This window comes from Camponotus vicinus, unplaced genomic scaffold (genome assembly GCF_025532165.1).
Source record: "Camponotus vicinus isolate PSW18456_S1 unplaced genomic scaffold, iyCamVici1.0 SCAF_2, whole genome shotgun sequence".
Classification (NCBI taxonomy): Eukaryota; Metazoa; Arthropoda; class Insecta; order Hymenoptera; family Formicidae; genus Camponotus; species Camponotus vicinus.
In genome coordinates this window covers 16,051,772-16,074,678 of record NW_028141956.1, presented here as the reverse complement: position 1 = coordinate 16,074,678, position 22,907 = coordinate 16,051,772, and the positions used below count along the sequence as shown (strand labels likewise).

Here is a 22,907-nt window from a genome sequence, read left to right as displayed (position 1 = left end):
AAGGAAAATATTTTATTTCTATAATTTCTCTCTCAAAATAAAAAATATTCGTACATTATTTCTTTTGAAACAAATTGTTTTTAAATATGTTATTACATTTGCTATTTTTTGGTTAATTAGCATAAAAAGTTACAAGATTTAACCCATTCAGACCCTATGTACATAATTATGCACAAAAACTTTAAAATCATGTGAAATAGTTATTTTTTAGAATTAGTTTCCCTGCGATCTCTCGGTGGACTAAATAATAATAAAAATAATAATAATAAAAAAAAATAATAAATAATAATAAAATAATAATAATAATAATAATAATAATATATAATTTTTTACATTACCAGAAAAAATTCAGGTCTGAATGGGTTAAGTAAATAATATATTCCGTTAACATAATAACTTCAGTGATTTTTTAATATTTAATTAACAATTTTAATATTTATTGCTTAAATTAAGAATTTATACACGACATACAGATAAAATATACACATAAAAATAAGAAAATATTAAGGAATAAGATGTTTTTGCTTAATAATTCTTCAATTTTAGTGTTTAAGATATTAAACATATATTTCATATAAAGGTATTTCTTAATATGTAACAAATATATTTGGCATTTCTTAATATATAACAAATATAAGATATAACAAATATATCTGGCATTTCTTAATATGTAACAAATATACGAATTTTATGGGAATACTTTAGAGAATGAAACTTTCGAGAAAAGACGATTGGCTAAGTCAGTCAACAACGAGTCCGTTACTCCTAGTATTGTTGGCGCTAATTGTGGATAAATTGATGACCAGTTATCGTTTACAAAAGCTTCAAAAACATTAGCTGCAAATAAAAATTTATTAATAACATTTTTCTAACATACGAAAGCGAATAAAAATAAAATCATAATATAGATAGAGAGTAAAAGTAAGCAAATATATAAATTAATTGAAATTTATTTTCATTATAAATTTCTATATTGGAGTTATGTTATAATGTGGTATATTTCTAATTAAAATAAATTAACAATTAACTTGATGATTGTTAAGACGCTTTCTAATTTCTTCTTATTTTATCTTATGAAAAAAATTATTAACTTTAAAAAAATATCTTATATTGAGGTATGTTAAAATGATAATTATGATAAAAAAATTTCTATTTATTTTATATATATATATATATACAGGGTGAGCCATTTTAATTAACGCACGCAATTATTTCGGAAACAAAGCATTTTAGAGAAAAATGTTTCAGACAAAAGTTTTATGGTTTCGAGGGGGCCATAAGATGGTATCATTGGTTTGACACTGAAGAGTCATTTGAAGGTCACATGAAGGTCACTTCAATTTTTTTAAATGGAACACCCTATATATTTTTACACACTCTTGTAGCTTATCTCGAGAGCTTTCCAAAACACTATAATTAAGTACCTTTTCGTTAAGTACTTTTTGAGTTATGAGGCTTGAAATAATTTCTTAATTTTACATAAACCGTAAAATATCTTGTAAAATATTCATTTTTCGATTATCTTACCTTAATACTTTTACGTACAAAATAATGAGAGGAATCAATTGGTGTAAAGAAAACACATAGTTGTTTTTAAGAAAAAATATGGAATTGTTAATTGCAAATTACATATTTTTTCTTCAAAACAACTATGTGTTTTCTTTACACCAATTGATTCCTCTCATTATTTTGTACGTAAAAGTATTAAGGTAAGATAATCGAAAAATGAATATTTTACAAGATATTTTACGGTTTATGTAAAATTAAGAAATTATTTCAAGCCTCATAACTCAAAAAGTACTTAACGAAAAGGTACTTAATTATAGTGTTTTGGAAAGCTCTCGAGATAAGCTACAAGAGTGTGTAAAAATATATAGGGTGTTCCATTTAAAAAAATTGAAGTGACCTTCACGTGACCTTCAAATGACTCTTCAGTGTCAAACCAATGATACCATCTTATGGCCCCCTCGAAACCATAAAACTTTTGTCTGAAACATTTTTCTCTAAAATGCTTTGTTTCCGAAATAATTGCGTGCGTTAATTAAAATGGCTCACCCTGTATATGTGTGTATATATTCAATATAACATCATTTCCTTATATTGCTATGGTATATCGAAGTAATACATTCAGAGTGTAATCTTTTTTAGTAAAAGTCTTACGAAAAGGAGAAATTTAAGTATTTAATATTATAGAGAAAGAAAATATTTTTATTTTTGTTTCATTTGTGTTTCTTTTTGCAGAAATTATGATATTTTTTAATTGATTATTTAATTTTATATTTTAATATGCAATACCAATCTAATTTGTGCTCATATGTTATATTTAACAGTATAATATTTGAATAATGACTGCATTAATAACAGAATAAACTTGTTTAATCAAAATTATAGACTAGATATATATAATTTAAAAATTTATTTTAAAAAAATTCAAAAATTTCAAATTTTATAATGCATCAAGACAAGTCTGTGTGTGTGGAGAGAGAAGAGAGAGACGTAAAATTAAAATTAAATCTTCAAATATATACATACTTAAAAATATTTAATACACATTTAAAAATAATAATTTATATTAAAATATGCCGTCATTAGAAAAAAAGTCCTTACTACTTTTATATCATTTAATTATATGGTTAATGATATTTTCATTTTTTTTAAATTATTTTAAAATGTCTTACAATTTAGGTTAGTTATTATGTGAAATTATTTCTAACTGTAAATATATATGTAAGATCATACGAATCAATTCTTAATAAATTATAAAAAAGATCAACGATAAATTAGTACTATTTTCATGAATTTTTCATAGATGTTATTATCAATAATTACATGCTCGAATATTAGATCAAATAAGCATTTTTAAAATAATTTAAGATTTGTACTAGAAAGATAGAAAAATAGAAAGATGTATTTAATTTAATGCTTACTAAGTTCTTTACTGCCGTCAAATAAATCATTGAGATGAACCTTTAGTCTTCCAATTGTTATAATATATTGGAAATGTTCTATAGTCCATATATCATTTTTTATGTGCCCTGTAATATCCCATGTTACGTTGTTTCCATTCATTATTATATCGAGTTGTCCTGTTATATAGATTATAAAGAAGTGTTATACATCATATTATAATTTCTAATTAAAAAGTAACAATTCAGGATAAACGTAAAAATATATAATTAAGCAATATAATTATCTATTTAATTATCTATTTAAAAATAACTGTAATTGGATTGTGTAATTTGATATATTGTTACGCTTCCGAGTCGTTACGGCCCTGCCGTTGTTCGGATCCCGTAGTTAAGAAGATTATTAATAAACAACAATGGTCAGCTGAGTCGGAAAATAGCTGTCAAGCTATACAGATGCGCCTTATAACAAGCCGTTATTTTGTGATTTCTCTTGTGAATATTAATTATTTGTGTATTCTGTGTTCCTGATTAAAGCTGTGTTCTCTAAAAGTGTCTTGTTATTTCACGCGGTCCGCGAGTGTCGGTAGTCCGCTAATTTGCGCTTCGACATTTATCGAAGTCCTCGCCCCGGGCGTAACAATATGATTAATTTTTTGTCATTATAAGTACGGATATATTCATTAAACTTAAAAAAATGTTTTAATGATGGAAGTAGATTTCTAGATATCACAACAAAAATTTAGCTAGTTTTCTACCTGCTAAAATATTGTTTGTAAAATGTATAGAATTTATAGCAACAAATTCTAATAATACCTTCTGCCAAATTTAGATCTCAATGTCAAAAATTATTTATTGTATTAGGATATGAATTTCCATATTACAGTTAGAACGAACTTTGTCAGCAACAATTTTTCTGTGTACCACAGTCTAATTTTATAACAAATATGATTATCCTTAACATGCATATGCAATAGAAAGACTTTTTTTTTGAATATGCATATGCAATAGAAAAACTTTCTTTTTCTCTAACAGCGTAGATAAAAATTCTCTTTCTGTCATTTAGATTTTTATTAAATGCAAAACATATGATATCACAATATTGGCTAATAATTTATATATTTCAATTAATTTAACGCAAACAGAAAATTGTTACTATAGTTGCAAGTTCTTTTTGAATTAATTTTCCGCTTCCTATATATTGTACTTTATATAAATTACAATTAATTTTTTGTCATACCAGCGCCATATCCTCGTATTCCGCCTAGATTAGCCTCTCCGCTAATGTAAGAATGAATAAATACTTTCGGCATTAGTGTATCAATTTCCAAACGAAAAACATCATCTAGAAAGTGTGGCCTCACATCCAGAAAACGAGTAATTGCTAAACCAAAAATAGTAGCATTTGTTACGTTTACTTCTCCAGATATTCCATTTCTATTAAATACAAATTTGCCGTTTGTATAAAGAAGTGGTTCCAAACGTGGGAAATCGAATTCTGGAAATCCTATTAAGACAAATAAACTAACGTTAGTATCAATCTTTTAATAACTAAATGTTATTTGTATAGATAAACTATATAAATTCTTTTTATTTGTTTTATTAGAAAATGGAATAAAAATGGAATAAAAATGTACACGCATGCGTGTGTGATAATCATTAAAAGTAATACATATTATAAATAAAAATTCACCATATGTTTCAATCTTCTAAAGAAATATATAAATCAAAATGATAAAATTTTAATTATTTTAGAACAAAATGTACACTCACAGACATACACATATATACCTTTTTGAAATCGTGGCCATGATTCTTCCAATGCGACTTTTAAACAGGTCGAATAGTCAGTTGAATTCCGTTTGCAAGTGGTCACAGCTAAATAAAAATAAAAATAAAATAGTTAGCAATATAAAAATACAGAATGAGATTAGAATAAAATAATTCAAATATAGTTAGAAAAATATAAATCAAATCTTTTAAGAAGAACGTATTTTTATATTATGTAATTATATGTCACGAGTGCGAAATAAAGAATTATTTGCTATTTTCTTACTTTCTTGCTAATTTCTTAAATATCATTAAAATATAAAAAATTTTTAAAAATAAGGCTTACGAAGTGTAAGTTCTTCCGTTCTACACAATACAGGTGTTACAATACTAAATATACTAAGAGCATAGAATATCATCTTGTTATTTCTACCGATTTGATTCGATTATTCGCATTATATAGTTTCTTCTTTCAAGGTTTCAAAGTTTTTTCTGATAACATAGTAACGGCTGCATTCAGCAGAAAAACTTGTTTTGCAACTAAAATACATGAGCCTGATTGGTATATGCTCTTAATTTTAGCTGAAGACCAATCAGATTCACGTATTTTACAACAGTTGCAAAGCAGCATTTTTTTCCTGCTGAACGCAGCTAATGATATATTAATAGCATACATCAACATAAATGGAAAAAACATCTCAACATCAGATAATAATATATTGATTCATTATTCTGATCACATTAGAAATTCTTAGATTCCGATAAGTAGATTCCGTGAATTTATCAATATAAACATTTTAAGAGTTCGATATAAGTAATGGATGTGTCATAGGGTACAACATTTTAAGAATTTTTCCAATAGTTTATTTGTTAAAGTTTAATTTATATAATGTGTAATCTGCTGCAGAATTTTATTAGTCATTTTATATGCTGTGTAATATAAAAAAATATAATATAAAAATACATTTGTATAACACATATGTAAATTGTTATAAATGATCATTATTTTCATAAAAAGATGGAGAGAGAGAGAGAGAGAGAGAGAGAGAGAGAGAGAGAGAGAGAGAGAGAGAGAGTGTGTGTGTGTGTGAGAGGGGGAAAGAAGAGAGAGACAAATGGTAAATTAAATGTATTGGAAAGAAATTCATGAATTTTTATTAAATTTTAAACTTTTCTAGTTAAAAATTTATTGTTTGAAGTGAAATATTGCAGATAGTTTTATAAAAAAAAATTTATTTTTTACAAATTTTTTCAAGTTTTACAAAAATTTTGTTGATTTTTACCATCTTTTTTGAATGCAACTTTCAAAACATATATGTTCCTATGTTTATATAATACAGAATATTACATAGTATACAGAATATTACATAGTATAGGATATTTTGGAAAAAAATAAATAAATTTAATATTTTAAGAGATTATAACATCGATTATTTTTAGTAAAAAAGTTCATATAAACATATGTCTAATTGTCAATGGATACATAGACAATTGTTTCAAATTAGTGTATACAAAGTCATTTATGAGAAATATTAAAGAATGATAAATGACATATTGTTTATATTTATTGACTACGTGAATGGTATAAAACAACAATATTTTAAGAGCGTATCGATTTTCAGTAAAAAAGGTTCATATAAACATGTCTAATTGTCAACGGATATACAGCCGTTTCAAACTAATGTATACAAAGCCATTATGAGAAGTATTAAAAAATGATATTGTTTGTATTTATTGATTGTGAATGACACAAAACAAAAATATTTGACAAATAATTTGCAGTTAATTAATAATAATAATTATTCAAAAATCGTACAGCTAACCCTAATGAATTTTACGACTCCTGTGATAATAGTACATACTGTAAATTATTTGTTAATTATTTATATTTTATATACGAGTCACACAAATAGTCAATAAATATAAACAATAAGTCATTTACCGTTTTTATTTTCATAATAACTTTGTTCTGGCAGTTTTAAATAGTATATCTCTATATGCATTGACAATTATGATACATGTTTATTTGAACTTTTTTTTTCAGAATAATCGATATTACAACTCCACAAAATATATATTCCTCTTGTAAGATTCTGTAATACATATATAATACATATATAATAATTTTAAAACATTTAATGTATAATATTTTATATAAGATTTTATATGAATAAATTAAAAATCTCTTTCTTTATTACTTTCTTCTTATTTTCTTTTATTTTTATTATGCTAAAGCCTTATTCTTGTATTTAGTATTTAAGATGATAAATGTAATATGTAATGTGTTAAGATAATAAATGTAATATGTAGTTTTATGTGGAAGGAAATCTGATTTTTGTATAATACACTAATATATGACTTTTATGGGAATATTTGCGAAATAGTTATCTGTGATAATAAATGATTGAAAAGATTAGTAAATTCTGAGTCCCATACATCTAACATTACTGGTATGAACGTTCGATATAACGATGGCCAGAATTCGTTCACAAAAGTTTCAAGAAGATCATCTGAAAATAAAAAATTTATAAATAATAATTTCCCGAAAAAAGTGGATAAAAATATGTATAATAATGTATAATATAACATAAATAATTAAGATATACAGATTAAGATACATAAATTAATAGATATAATAATTAATAGATATTATATATATATATATATATATATATATATATATATATATATATATATGAATTAATAAAGTTCACATTCTCTACATGTAGCATTTCATTATGTTGCTAAATATAAATAATAAAATATGTGTATTAATAAAACAATCTTTCAATTATCTACGAAATAACAATATTGCACAGAAATAAAATAGTTATCTCCATTTTAATAAATTTTTTTTTTTTTAAAGAAAAACTGATATTTTGAATCTAATGATTTAAATTACGTGCGTGCCTTATATATATATATAGTGTTATATTGAGGGTTTACGTTAACGGTTAAAGTATTTAGATTTTATATTAAAAATTGAAATTGTGTATAAGATTTGATCAATTAAGACAAAGACATCTATGTTATTTTTATTGTAATTGAAGATTGTTTATTAAAGATTGAAATTATATCGAATTCGAACAATTGCAACAAAAAGAGCAAATATTTGTTCTGATAGTTTTATATAATCTTAATTTTTAATGCGTAATTTTATCAATTTTTGTTGGTTTTGTCAATTTATAATTTGATGTATAAATGTGATGTGTTTATAATTTTATTTTTAACTATACTGTATTTATAATTTTGTTTTAAACTATACTAAAATATATTTGAAAGAATAATACATTAAAAAATATTATATATTGATTTAATTTATTTAATTACGTTTGTAGAAGAAGATTTATTTAAAGAATTATTCTCTCTAATACGATATATATAAAGACACATACATACACGCAATGTGGGAAAACATTATAAATGTATTTAATATATCACTAGTTTTTAATTAATTGCAAAAGAGACTCATGATAAATTAATATTTTTTCTATTCTCAAGTAAATCTATAATTACGGAACACACACACACACACACACACACACACACACACACACACACACACACACACACACACAAACACACAAACACACAAACACACAAACACACAAACACACAAACACACAAACACACAAACACACAAACACACAAACACACAAACACACAAACACACAAACACACAAACACACAAACACACACACACACAAACACACACACACACAAACACACAAACACACACAAACACACAACACACAAACACACAAACACACACACACACACAAACACACACACACACACACAAACACACAAACACACACACACACACACAAACACACAAACACACAAACACACACACACAAACACACGAACACACAAACACACAAACACACAAACACACACACACACACACAAACACAAAACACACACACACACACACACATTAGAACATTGAACTAGATTAGCATTTTATCAAAATTATTCAGTGTGTTGAAAAAGTAAAATAAAAGAAAATGGAGCTATATTTATTATAATTTAATACTTACTAAATTCTCTATTGCCTTCAAAGAAATCGTCTAAATGGAATTTCAGTTTTTCAACTATTGGAATTATTCGGAAATGTTCCAAAACTAATTTATCATGTTCTGCGTGTCCTATTGCATAGAATGAAGCTTTAACGTTTTCTAGGGTTAGGTTAAAATGTCCTAGAGAAGAAATGTCAAAGAAATTATAATAATGAAATTATGATAACCTAATATAAGAATATTTCATCATAAATTATATTTTGAAAAATGATAAAGAATATGTAATTATTATAGACGAGAATACATATAATATAAATACACATAAATATATTTATGTATACTATTACAATTTTACTTTGTAATAATTATATTGATTGGTTTATATAATAAATAAATGATAAAATAAATTTTACAAATATTTCATAAAATATGTGATGTAATTAATTTTTTCTTGTGAATATAATAAATGTGTGTGTGTGTGTGTGTGTGTGAGATCTTATACACTACTTGAAAGTATTTAAAATGTATTTAAAGTTTATTTTCGTACCTTTGCCACCCATTCTAATTGCGCCTAAACTACCTATCGCGTTAGAATCACCATCAATTATCAATCTTGGTACTTTAACATCAACTTCGCAATGATATCCGTCATCACGAATGTACACTCTTACAGTCAAGAAATGAGTTTTTCTTATACCGGCAACAGTGACATTATATACATTTAATTCTCCATATATTTCCCCTCTATTAATTACGTATTTGCTATTACCATACAAGAATGGATCCAAAATTGGCAAATTGTACTTTGGAAATCCTGTCACACATAAAATGAATCAATTAATATTAATATTTTTTAGATTTTAAATATTTATTGGATCTTATAATGAAACTTAATAAATTAATGAATTAATACAAATTTATTTAATATTAATTAATTTTATAACCATTCTCATGTTACGATATTTTATAATAATTATATGCATAAAATAATGCGCAATTTTATTATTTGAATGTATAAATTAATATATTAAAATTAATTTTTTAAAAAGAAATATATATACCTTTAATTATTTGTGACCATAATTCTTCCGCACAGTTTTTTAAACAGTCGAAATAATTGGTCGAATTTTGCTCACAGGGGTTTATAGCTTTGTAGAAACAGAACTTAAGTAAGTAATAATAATAGATGTAATATATGTGAATTATATACTGACGAATAAAGAGAATTCAAACATATTATTTAAAATATGAATTACATTTATTAAGAAATATTTTTATATTATGGATATTGTATGTCGCAGAGTTAATAAAAAAATTTTTTTTGCACTTTCCATTATTTTGATAAATACTATCAAAATATTATATTATGATAATATTACACACACAATATATGAAAAATCTGTAATATATATATAAGACTTACGAAACGTAAGATCAACGTAACATTCCGTTGCGCACAATACGGACGTTACAATATTGAATGCAAAGAACATATAGAATATCATTTTGTTTATTTAAACTTCTTCCTAGGAATAGATCGATTAATCGTGAAACTTCTCTTATATAGTATATAGTCTCTTATATTGTCTGTTCTCAATGTCTCTTCGGTATCATTAACTATTCGGTATCATAAACCGTATATCATTAACATGTGACATAAAAATGATTAATTTTATGATAATGATCAATTTTTTATTTAATTTTATTTTATACAATGTGTGATTTATGACAGTATTTTATATGTAATGTAAAAAGCATCGAGTTGAAAATACATATATTTCATATATTTTACATATATTTTAAGAATAATAATTTTATTATTATTTTTATAAGAAAAAAAATAATCTTTTTAAACTGGATATATAGCTAGAATTAATAAATAAATATAATTAATTTTTCATAGAATTTAAATAATTTCCTTTCCATAATTTAATTTTAATTTCAGGCTAATAAAAAAAGACAATCCTTCTGTTGTTTATATTATTTATGACATAATTATATAATTTATTAAATTATTTATAATATAATTATATAATTTATATATAATATATGTATAATATTTATAATATAATTATTATATAATATTATTGTAGGTCACATATTACTGAAGTATTTTTTTATTGTAATCTAAAAAGATATTAATGAGGGTAAATGAGAAACACAAAAAAATAGATAATAAATGTTGCGATATTCTTCTTTTTTGATTTACTCAAATATACAAATTTAGAAACAAAAAGTGAACTTTAATCTTATAAAAAAAGCATGTTCTATATAATTCAATATCTAATTCAATATTTAACACGCTATATGATTCAATATCTAACTAATTAATAAAAGAAGAATTCGACGACACACACACACACACACACACATACATCCACACCTACCACACACACACACACACACAGGTGGTAATGTATATATGGTATGTTTTTCTTTTCTTAGATTTTCTTTCGAATCGGTTTTATAATATAATGTTTTTAGATATAATGTTAACATATTAATTATTTAAAGTATAATGTAATTCAAAGATTGAATGAAAAATCAGTGATTCAAAATTATTATATATCATATTTTTTATTTATTTTGGATATAAAGATCAGTTGGTTAATAATGAGGTATTAAAGTAAATAATGGTTAATAATGTGGTATTAAAGTAAATAAAATGATCAGATTGTTTTATGCATATATATATACATTTTATATATATATTTAAAGAATAAAACACAGATTGCGGATATAAAGGGATCGATATCGCAACTTATTTTTCTGATCGCGTCCGTCATTTTTTATTACATTCTAAGTCTCATTTTCTTTCGCGGTTCGCTAACGACTAACGCTTCTTGCTCGCCACCACCAACACATCAACTATCTTCTCGCGGTCGATCTTGTTTTTCTGTTCTCATCAGTGATTACACATATCTAACCAATAATTAAGCTGACATTATCATATACACTTTACAATATAGCATTTTTATTATTTTTATTGAAGAAATATTAAGAAATATTACACGTAAATATTATATTATGTTTCTATCATAGATATTTTTTACAATATAACATTTTTTCTATTATATTTATAAAACTGTACGTACAAATTTTATAAAATCTTTTTTAAATTTGTAAACACATTTATATTACATTTATATTATAATGTGTGTATTACATAATATATTATAAAATATGTATTGCATATAATATAAATATTAAATTTTTGAAAACAGTGTATTAAAAAACAAGTGATCAGGTTTGATATTTTTAGATGTAAATATCAATAATAATACATTATTATTTAAATTAAGACGACATATATGCATAAAAAAATTCGTAATGTTAAGAAATAAAATATTTTTGCTTAATAATTTTTCAATTTCAATGTTTAGGATGTATATTTACAGTGGTTTTAATGTATATTGTATATGTGTTTAATGTATAATTAATTTTACATGAAATCTGGTATTTTTTAGTATGTAACAAATGTACAAATTTTTCATGGGAATACTTTCGAGAATAAAATTTTCGAGAAAAGACGATTGTGTAAATCAGTTAACAATGGGTCTGCTATGTCTTTGAATATTATTGACCCTAACACTCAATAGATCGGTGGCCAATATTCGTTTATGAATTCTTCAAGAATATCATCTGTATAGAAATTTATTAATAATATGTGTGCTCTCTCTCTCTCTCTTAAATGACATTTTTATTTAAAAATATTTAAAGAAATGCCATCTTTAGAAAAAAAAGTTTTTATTATTTTTTTAAATCTAATTTATATAGTTATTTTAATATTTTCAATATTTTAAAAAGCTTTATAATATGAAATTATTTTTAATTGCAAATATGCATGTAAGATTATGGATCAATTTTTAATTAACTTTAAACAAAGACTAATGATTAGATAATGCTATTTTCATGAAATTTTTATATAGATACATTATTATTAAAAATTGTACTTATACACTCGAATATTAAATCAAATACGCATTTTTACTCAAATAATTTGAGGTGTATCAGAAAAAATAGTGAAAGAACAGAAAAATATATTTGATTTAATTTAATGCTTACTAAGCTCTTTAATGCCATCAAAGAAACCACTGAGATGAACTTTTAAACTTCCAACCATCATAATTATTTGAAAATGTTCTGCTATCATTTTTTACATGTTCTGTTATATCCCATGTTGCTCTGTTATCGTTTATTGTTATATCAAGTTGTCCTATTATATAGATTGTATAAAAGAAGAGAGTATAATATAAATGATATTTTTTATATTTTCTAGTATAATAAAATAATAATAATAGTTATGATCAAATGTAATAATTAAAAAAATTAAAAAATTATTACGAAATATACAATTATCTATTTAAGAATAACACATTACTTTAATAAATTTATGCAGCTATTATAATTATCTTAATTGTTTCGAAGCAAAATTGCGACAACAGAAAGTTTACTAATATTTCGCCAATCGTGTAATTTGATATATGGTTAATTCTTTGTTATTATAAATGCGGGTATATACATTAATTGATTTCCCGCTCCCTATATATTACGTTTTATGAAAATTAAAATGAGTTTCTTGTCGTACCTGCATCATGTCCTTGTATTCCTAATAGATTAGCATTTCCATTAATATAAGATTTAATGAATATTTTCGGTATTATCATGTCAGTTTCTAAACGGAAGACTTTAGAAGGTGTGGTTTCACATCTAGAAAATGAACATTTTCTGAACCATAAATAGTGGCATTTGTTATATTTCCTTCTCCATATATCCCGTTTGCATTAAATATAATTCTACCGTTTTCATAATAAAATGGTTTTAAACGTGGAAAATCGAATTCTGGAAGTCCTATTAAGACGAATAAACTAGTATTAATATCAATCTTTTAATAATTCAATGCCATTTATAAAGAAAAACTATAAACCTTTTTTATTTATTATATTAAAATTCTAATTAATTTATAATTGTTTATAAATGTTTTATATTATTAGTTTCATAATACTAATACTACAATATTTTATAATAAATTATATAAATATTATATATATAATAATTATATATATATATATATATATATATATATATATATATATATATATATATATATATTAATGTATTTATTTTAATATTTTAAAGAAATCAAAATAAATCAAAAGAATAAAAGACAGAACGGTGCAAAAATCATAAGCTAAGTGCGCGTGCATATATTGATAATAATCACAAATAATTACATATTATAAATCAAAATGATAAAATTCATTACTTTAGAATGGAATACGCATATATAAGCGCACGCACATACCCACACGCGCACACGCAACACGTACCTTCTTGAAATCGTGGCCATCCTTCTTGGCTGCGTTCGGAAACATCACCCGAGTGCCCCCGGGTATCATTTTATCTTTGTTGTTCACCGAATGTTAAACAAGGATAAAATGATATCCGGGTACACTCGGGTGATGTTTCCGAACACAGCCTTGTAATGCGACTTTTAAACAGATCGAATAGTCAGTTGAATTCCGCGTGCAAGTAGTCACAGCTGAATACAAATAAAAACAGAATAAAATAATTAGCAGTATAGAAATAAAAGAGTGAGATTAAACTAAAATAATTTAAATTATTATATTACAATTAGAAAAATCTAAATGAAATCATTTAAGAAGAACGTATTTTTATATTGTGTAATTATGTGTCACGAATGCGAAATAAAGAATTATTTGCTATTTTCCTTCTTGCCATTTTGGAAAATAACATTAAAATATAAGGAATTTTTAAAAATAAAGTTTACGAAGTGTAAGTTGTTGCGCTCTACACACTACAGATATTACAATACTAAATATACTAAGAGTGTAGAATATCATCTTGTTCACTAAATATTTCTACCAATAATCCAATCGATTATAAACATTTGTCTTATATAATTTTGTCTCTCCTTGTCACTTTTTCTGACAACATGAGTAGTAATATATTAATTGTATTGACGTAAGTTGCAAAAAAGTCAATATCGTGTAATAATGTGCTGATTCATTATTCCAATTAAATGAAATATTTATTTTAAAAAAACAGATTATGTATGCATTTTTTTGAAAGATATTTTTAAATAATATATATAAAAATATGTTCCAACAATGAATTTGTTGAAGTTTAATTTATATGACTTGTAATTTATCACAGAGAATTTTATTGATCATTTTATTGCTGTGTGATTATAGAAAAATAAGAATATATCTACATATGAAATATTCTTTATACATGATCATTATTTTTATAAAATGAGGAAGAGAGAGAGAGAGAGAGAGAGAGAGAGAGAGAGAGAGAGAGAGAGTCATCTGAAAGTAAAAAATTTCTAAACAATAATATTCTCGGAAAAAAGTGTTAAGAATAATGTCATATAATATAAATGTTTAATATATACACATTAAAGTACATAAATTAATAGACACAATAATTAATTTTCTTTAGAAATTTAGAAATATTTTTATCTTATCAATTTTGTATATTGCAATAAAAAAAATTTGTTTCGCACTTTTTACTATTGTGTGATAACTACTATCAAAATATTATATTATATTACTATTATATATATATATATATATATATATATATATATATATATATATATAATATATAAAGAACCTGAAAAATAAAGGATTTACGAAACGAAACATCGCATTCCGTTGTGCAGAATACAGATGTTATAATATTGAATGAAAAGAATATATAAAATATCATCTTGTTTATTTAAATTTTGTGTTAGGAATAGATCAATTGTGAACACACTTCTCTTATATAGTATTTGTTCTCAATGTCTCTTCGATATCATTAATTTTGAAGTCGCATTTCATTGACATATGACATAAATTAAATTAATTTTAATACACAATGATCAATTTTTTATTTAATTTTATTTATACAATGTATAATTTTATTTTATACAATTATGACAGAATTTTATATGCCGTGTAAAAAATATAAAAACATATTTAGTTGGAAATATATACATTCATGTATATGCATATAATTTAATAATAATAATTTTGTTATTATTTTTATAAGAAAAAAACAATAAATTGAATATATAGCTAATTAATAAATAAATATAATTAATTTTTCTTAGAACTTAGAAACAATTTCCTTTATAGAATTTAATTTTAAAGTCGGACTAATAAGAAAATATTAAATAATCCTTTTATTGTTTATATTATTTATATTATTTGTTATATTATTTTTATGAAATTAAATTAAAATTGAAATTAACAGTACAAATTTCTAATCACATTAGAAATTATTTTTATTGTAGTTCGTATTACTGACGTATTTTTTTATTATGAAAAAAATATGAAGGCAAATGACAAAAACAAAAGAAACAGATAGTAAATATTTATTGCGATATTCTTCTCTCTTGATTTATTCAAATATGCAGAACATGGAAACAAAAGTATATTTTAATCTCATAATAATGTTTTTGCTACGTGATTCAATATCTAACTTTTAACTAAAAAAAATTCGACAATGTTATGTGTATCGGGTGTGTGTTACTCTTTTCTTACAATTAGATTTCTTCTTTCGAGTCGGTTTCTTAGATATAATGTTAATTACATTACATTAATTATCTAAAGTATAATGAAACTCAAAGATAAAATAAAAAATAATTTATTTAAAATTATTATGTATTATATTTTCTATTTATTTTGTATGTAAAGAGATAAATTGATTAATAATAAAATTGAAATTATAGGACTTGAAAGATTACACATATCTTGCCTACAATTAAGCTGACATTATCATTTCGCAATGTAGCAGTTTTTATTAATTTTATTGGAGAAATGGTAAGAAATATTGCAATGTACAATTTTTATCATAGATATTTTTTCTAATATAATATTTGTTTCTATTGTAATTAAAACTATATATATATATCAACTTTATAAAATCTCTTTTAAATTTGTAAACACATTTATAATATAATATATATTGTATATAACATAAATATTAAATTTTTAGAAATATATAAGTATATTAAGAAATAAAGCGGTCTCAGGTTTAATATTTCTAAATTACTTATTAATAGTAGTATCTTATTGTTTAAATTAAGAATTTGTGCATGACATATAGGCATACAGAAATTCGTAATGTGTGTGTGTGTTAAGAAATGAGATATTCTTACTTAATAATTTTTCAATTTCAATGTTTAGGATGTTAAACGTATATTTATATAAAGCCTGACATTTTTTCTTAATGTGCAACAAATGTACAAATATTATGGGAATATTCTCGAGAATGAAACTTTCGAGAAAAAACGATTGATTAAATCAGTTAAGAATGGGTCTCCTAAGTTTTTAAATATAACTGGCCCTAACACTCGATAAATCGGTGGCCAATATTCGTTTAGGAATTCTTCAAGAACATCATCTGCAAATAGAAACTTATTAATAATATGTGTGTGTCTCTCTCTCCCTCTCTCTTAAATGACATTTTTATTTAAAAATATCTAAAGAAATGCCGCCTTTAGAAAAAAAGTTTTTATTATTTTTTTATAAATCTAATTTATATAGTTATTTTAGTATTTATATAGTATATATATAGTTATTTTAGTATTATTTTAAAAAGCCTTATAATATGTGACATTATTTTTAACTGGAAATATACATATAAGAAAATGAATCAATTTTTAATTAATAGCAAACAAAGATCAATGATAAATTAATGCTTTTTTCATGAAATTTTTACATAAATAGATTATTATTAAACATTATTATCAAACATTATACATATACTCAAATATTAAGTTAAATAACGTGAAAATAAAGTTTATATCTAATTGTATATAATAGTGTAGATATAATTATATCTAATTATAACCAATTATATATTTCATATTTTTACATAATTTGATATGGAATTAGAAATATTTTGATATAATTATATATAAATAATAATAAGTAGATCTTATTATCCATAATTATATATAAATTACGGATAATAAGATCTACTTAATATTATTTACATATAATTATATCAAAATATTTCTAATTCCACATCAATGTAAAAAATATCAAATATAATATTCGAAAAAGAAAATCTAATATATTTCTGCATAATTCGATACGAAATGATAAATATTCTATATATAAATAATACTATAACATATAAATGATACTATAAATAAATCTTATTAGACACAATTATATATAATTATATATAAATTTTTTCCCGAGAAGCTTTTTACTCAAATAATTGGAGATGTATCAGAAAGAGTAGTAAAAGAATAAAAGGATATATTTGATTTAATTTAATGCTTACTAAGCTCTTTAATGCCATCAAAGAAACCACTGAGTTGAGCTTTGAAACTTCCAATCGTCATAATTATATCACAATGTTCTACTATCCATGTATCATTTTTTACATACCCTGTTAAATCCCATGTTGCTCTGTTATCATTCAATGTTATATTAAGTTGTCCTATATAGATTGTAGAGAAGAGAGTATAATATAAATGATATTTTTAATAATATTTTCTAGTAAAATAATAATAATAGTTACGATATGTAATAATTGAAAAAAATTAAAAAATTATTACGAAATACATAATTATCTATTTAAGAATAACACATTACTTTAATAAATTTATGCAGCTATTATAATTATCTTAATTATTTCAAAGCAAAATTGTGACAACAAAAAGTTTACTAATATTCCGCCAATCGTGTAATTTGATATATGATTAATTCTTTGTTATTTTAAATGCGAGTATATGTACTAATTGGTTTCCTGTTCCCTATATATTACGTTTTATGCAAATTAAAATGAGTTTCTTGTTGTACCTGCACCATGTGCTTGTATTCCTAATATATTAGCATTTCCGCTAACGTAAGATTTAATGAATAATTTCGGGATTAGCATGTCAATTTCTAAACGGAAAACATCATTTAAAAAGTGCGGCCTGAAATCTAAAAAATTAATATTTTCTGAACCATAAACAGTGGCATTTGTTATGATTCCTTCTCCATGTATCTCGTTTAAATTAAGTACAATTCTGCCGTCTTCATAATAAAGTGGTTCCAAACGTGGAACATCGAATTCCGGAAGTCCTATTAAGATGAATAAACTAATATTAATATCAACTAGTATTAATATCTTTTTATAATTTAATGTTCTTTAAAACTACAAAACTTTTTTATTTATTTTATTAAATCTCTAATTAATTTATTATCATTTATAAATGTTCTACATTAAGTGATGCAGCTGAATATCTCTTAAAGTAAAAGAGATTGAAAAAAATGTTTCAGACAATAGTTGTATGGTTTCGAGGGGGACATAAGACGGTGCCATTAATTTGATCTTGAAGAGTCAGCTGAAGGTCACGTGAAGGTCACCTCCAACTTTGTAAATGGGACACCTTATATGCTTTTGCATATTCTTATAACTCATCTCGAGAGCTTTTCAAAACACTATAATTAAGTTAGTTTTTAAGTACTTTCCGAGTTATGAGGCTTGAAATCATTTCTTAATTTTACATGAACTGTAAAATATCTTGTAAAATATTCATTTTTCGATTATCTTACCTTAATACTTTTATGTACAAAATGATGGGGATCAAATGAGGAATCAATTGGTGTAAAGAAAACACATAGTTATTTTTAAGAAAAAAAATGTAATTGTTAATTGCAAACTACATTTTTTTTTTCGAAACAATTATGTGTTTTCTTTACACCAATTGATTCCTCATCATTTTGTACATAAAAATATTAAGGTAAGATAATCGAAAAATAAATATTTTACAAGATATTTTACAGTTTATGTAAAATTAAGAAATTATTTGTTGAAGCCTCATAACTCGGAAAGTACTTAATGAAAACTAACTTAATTATAGTGTTTTGGAAAGCTCTCGAGATAAGCTATAAGAATGTGCAAAAGCATATAGGGCGTCCCATTTAAAAAGTTGGAGGTGACCTTCACGTGACTTTCAGCTGACTCTTCAAAGGCAAACTAATGGCACCGTCTTATGTCCCCCTTGAAACCATACAACTATTGTCTGATACATTTTTCCCAATCTCTTTTACTTTAAGAGATATTCAGCTGCATCACTTAAAATGACACACCTTGTATATATGTATATATATGTATGTGTGTACGTGTGCGTGTGCGCGTACGTGTGTGTGTGTGTGTGTGTATACATACATATGTAATACATATAAATTAATTATATGATACGCATAAAAATTATATAATTTAAATACTTTAAAGAAATCTAAATATTTAAAGAAAGATTAAACAGTGCAAAAAGTATAAATTAAGTGCGCCACATATGTTGATAAAAATCACATATAATTACATATTATAAATCAAAATTTATCATACAACATTAACCATACATACATTTCGATTTTTAAAATTTGTTAATGAAAATGATAAAATTCATTACTTTAGAATGGAATACGTACACATAAACACACACACACACACACACACACACACACACACACACACACACACACACACACACACACACACACACACACACACACACACACACACACACACACACACACACACACACACACACACACACACACACACACACACACACACCTTCTTGTGTTCGTGGCCATATTTCTTGTAGTATGACTTTTAAACAGGTCGAATAGTCAGTTGAATTCCGCTTGCAAGTGATCACAGCTAAATAAAAATAAAAATAGAATAAAATAGTTAGCAGCATAAAAACACAAAATGAGATTAGAATAAAATAATTCAAATATAGTTAGAAAAATATAAATCAAATCTTTAAGAAGAATGTATTTTTATATTATGTAATTATGTGTTACGAGTACGAAATAAAGAATTATTTTCTATTTTCTTTTTTGCCATTTTGGAAAATATCATTAAAATATAAAGAATTTTTAAAAATAAAACTTACGAATTGTAAATTGTTCCGCTCTACACAATACAGATGTTACAATACTAAATATACTAAGAGCGTAGATTATCATCTTGTTCATTAAATATTTCTACCAATAATGCAATTGATTATAAACATTTGCCTTATATAGTTTCCTCTCATTCGTTTTTTCTGACAACATGACACAATGATTAATAATATTGGAATAAGTGGCAAATAAATTAATATCGTGTAATAATGTGCTGATTCATTATTTCAATTAAATTAAATATTCATTTTATGATTAAAAAAAAAGAGTAGGTATATATGCATCTTTTTGAAATATATTTGTAAATAAAATATATAAGACTATATTCCCACGGATTTATTAACACTAAAAGGTTGAAGAATTTGGTATAAATAATGCACGTATTATATAGTGTGCAAAAACTTTAAGAATTTTTTGGATTCAACAATTAATTTGCTGAAGTTTAATTAATACGATATGTAATTTGTCAAAGAATTTTATTGGTCATTTTATATATTGTGTAACATATAAAAATGCTTTTAAATTTTTTTAAATGTTTTCTTAGCATATAATTATCTTTATTGATTTAGAATATCTTGTAGCGCAGAGATAGGGAAGAAGAAAAATAAAAAAACGTTTTTTTAATAAAAAAGTCGATTATTTGATTTACTATGAAATTGCATATATTCTTTCTCTTTTATGATAAATTAATATTAATAAAGTATATACATATGTAAATAATAATAAAGTATCTACATATTAATATGCGTTAGCATAGTATAGTTTGTTTCTCAAGATATAACGGGACAATTTAAAACAAGATTAAAGTACATATATTTTTTAATTAAATTGTATATATATATATATGTATATATACACTTTTAAAGTGTATATATATGCACTCGTCAACAAAATTTTCGCATAGATAATTTCATGTCAAATTTTCACATAACTTCAAATAAATATAACTCCATCAAAAATGGTCGTATTTGAAAATATTTTTTTCATTCTCAAGCTTAAAGCCTCTATTTTAAAAATCATTTGTCAGATTTAGAATTTATCCTCCCCTCCTCTCGTTAAAAGTAAGGACGTGTTTTGTCTTCAAAAAATTGCATAATTTGATACATTTCACGGGGTGGAATAAATTTTTTTCACAAATTTCATGATAATCATCGTAAAATATGGACTTTTATGTGTGAATTGAAAAAAAAATGGAGTTTGTACGATTTTTTTTCGCGGAGTTACGACACATCAAAGTTACCTATACATTTTTGTTCATTTACCGCCAACATTAGCATTACTTGTGTGTGTGTGTAAAATAAATATAGGATTTGATTGAGTACATAACGCAATTATATCGAACCTGATTTTTTTCACATAAACATTGTGGAATAAAAAGTATATGATGCACTGTATAAAAATTATGTGAAATAATTTCAAAACGGAAGGAAAATAAAACGAAGAGTATAAGATAGTAAGATAGTAAGGACGAAAGATTCTTTCGCCACCTAAGAATATTATGGTATTATTGAGAATAATAAATCCCCGAGGATGAGCCGGAATTAATTGCAGGGCCGATTGCAAGCAATTTACGACACTGATTGCAGTCGAGATGAGAACTATCTTGGGAAAATCTTTCGGACGATGGAAGAAAAGGAACGACGCTGCTATCTTCCCCTCTCTCTCTCTCTCTCTCTTTCTCTCTCTCTCTCTCTCTCTCTCTCGTACCTCGTCTCTCTTCTTCTTTGAAGCGCGGATTTGAATCTACGTTTTACGGCGCAATTAATTCCCCAAGGAGAGTTGCATTTCTTGCTCCGTCGGGGCAAGGAAAGGGATTTGCGAACGGCAAGGTTCCTGCAGTCCCATAGGAACAAACTAACCAAACAGAGACAGAGCTAGCACGAGGGTAGGAAAGAAACGATGAGAGTGGGAGAGTTGTTGGATGCGGAGGAAAATACTAGCGAAGAGATGGCAAATCGTTTTTACAAGCTAAAGGATACACGATGTCTCCATACTAGCATTATCGACGACCACTAAGCGTTTCGCCTTATCTCTATATTACAATTGTGTAAAATTAATGATTTAAGAACATATCCGTGGAATTTATTTTTCTGGGATTTAAAAAAAGCGATAATATGTAAATGATAAATTTCTCATCAGAATTGGCTGAAAGAAATCTACGTTGAAAAGTATATTTTATCACTGCATTTAATGTGTATATAAAAAAATGTCAACGAATTGTTAGTATTATTGAAACTAAATGATTGTGTACGCATAATTGCATTTTATTATTATCATTA

General features: G+C 24.4%; 3 protein-coding genes and 1 pseudogene across 8 annotated transcripts; all 4 read right to left on the bottom strand.

The window, feature by feature from the left end:
- Positions 1–384: 384 nt before the first annotated feature.
- LOC145966449 (uncharacterized) lies at positions 385–5,162 on the bottom strand. The gene is made up of 5 exons (XM_083090503.1): positions 5,023–5,162; positions 4,698–4,784; positions 4,147–4,413; positions 2,928–3,086; positions 385–837 (listed from the first exon to the last, which is right to left on the bottom strand). Exons 1-5 carry the CDS (start codon positions 5,093–5,095, stop codon positions 689–691), a joined length of 735 nt encoding a protein of 244 aa, XP_082946629.1. The 5' UTR covers positions 5,096–5,162; the 3' UTR covers positions 385–688.
- Positions 5,042–10,300, bottom strand: LOC145966447 (protein takeout-like). 4 transcript variants are annotated; one of them, XM_083090501.1, is made up of 6 exons: positions 10,122–10,300; positions 9,760–9,846; positions 9,246–9,512; positions 8,720–8,878; positions 7,113–7,186; positions 5,042–5,168 (listed from the first exon to the last, which is right to left on the bottom strand). In XM_083090501.1, exons 1-6 carry the CDS (start codon positions 10,201–10,203, stop codon positions 5,157–5,159), a joined length of 681 nt encoding a protein of 226 aa, XP_082946627.1. In that variant the 5' UTR covers positions 10,204–10,300; the 3' UTR covers positions 5,042–5,156. The 4 variants fall into 4 exon arrangements, with proteins under 4 accessions (XP_082946627.1, XP_082946625.1, XP_082946626.1 ...); XM_083090499.1 differs by lacking the exon at positions 5,042–5,168 and having other exon boundaries at positions 5,175–7,186; XM_083090500.1 differs by lacking the exon at positions 5,042–5,168 and having other exon boundaries at positions 5,175–7,186; positions 8,720–8,827.
- A 1,649-nt stretch (positions 10,301–11,949) lies between these two features.
- Positions 11,950–14,098, bottom strand: LOC145966420 (uncharacterized; annotated as a pseudogene). The gene is made up of 4 exons (XR_014437042.1): positions 14,029–14,098; positions 13,287–13,549; positions 12,764–12,914; positions 11,950–12,340 (listed from the first exon to the last, which is right to left on the bottom strand). The product of XR_014437042.1 is annotated as an uncharacterized LOC145966420 (transcript).
- Positions 14,099–16,065: 1,967 nt separating this feature from the next.
- On the bottom strand, positions 16,066–20,749 carry LOC145966865 (protein takeout-like). Of its 2 annotated transcripts, none has more exons than XM_083091274.1 (5): positions 20,619–20,749; positions 20,294–20,380; positions 18,526–18,792; positions 18,005–18,163; positions 16,066–17,113 (listed from the first exon to the last, which is right to left on the bottom strand). In XM_083091274.1, exons 1-5 carry the CDS (start codon positions 20,698–20,700, stop codon positions 16,962–16,964), a joined length of 747 nt encoding a protein of 248 aa, XP_082947400.1. In that variant the 5' UTR covers positions 20,701–20,749; the 3' UTR covers positions 16,066–16,961. The 2 variants fall into 2 exon arrangements, with proteins under 2 accessions (XP_082947400.1, XP_082947401.1); XM_083091275.1 differs by having other exon boundaries at positions 18,005–18,112.
- Positions 20,750–22,907: the final 2,158 nt, after the last annotated feature.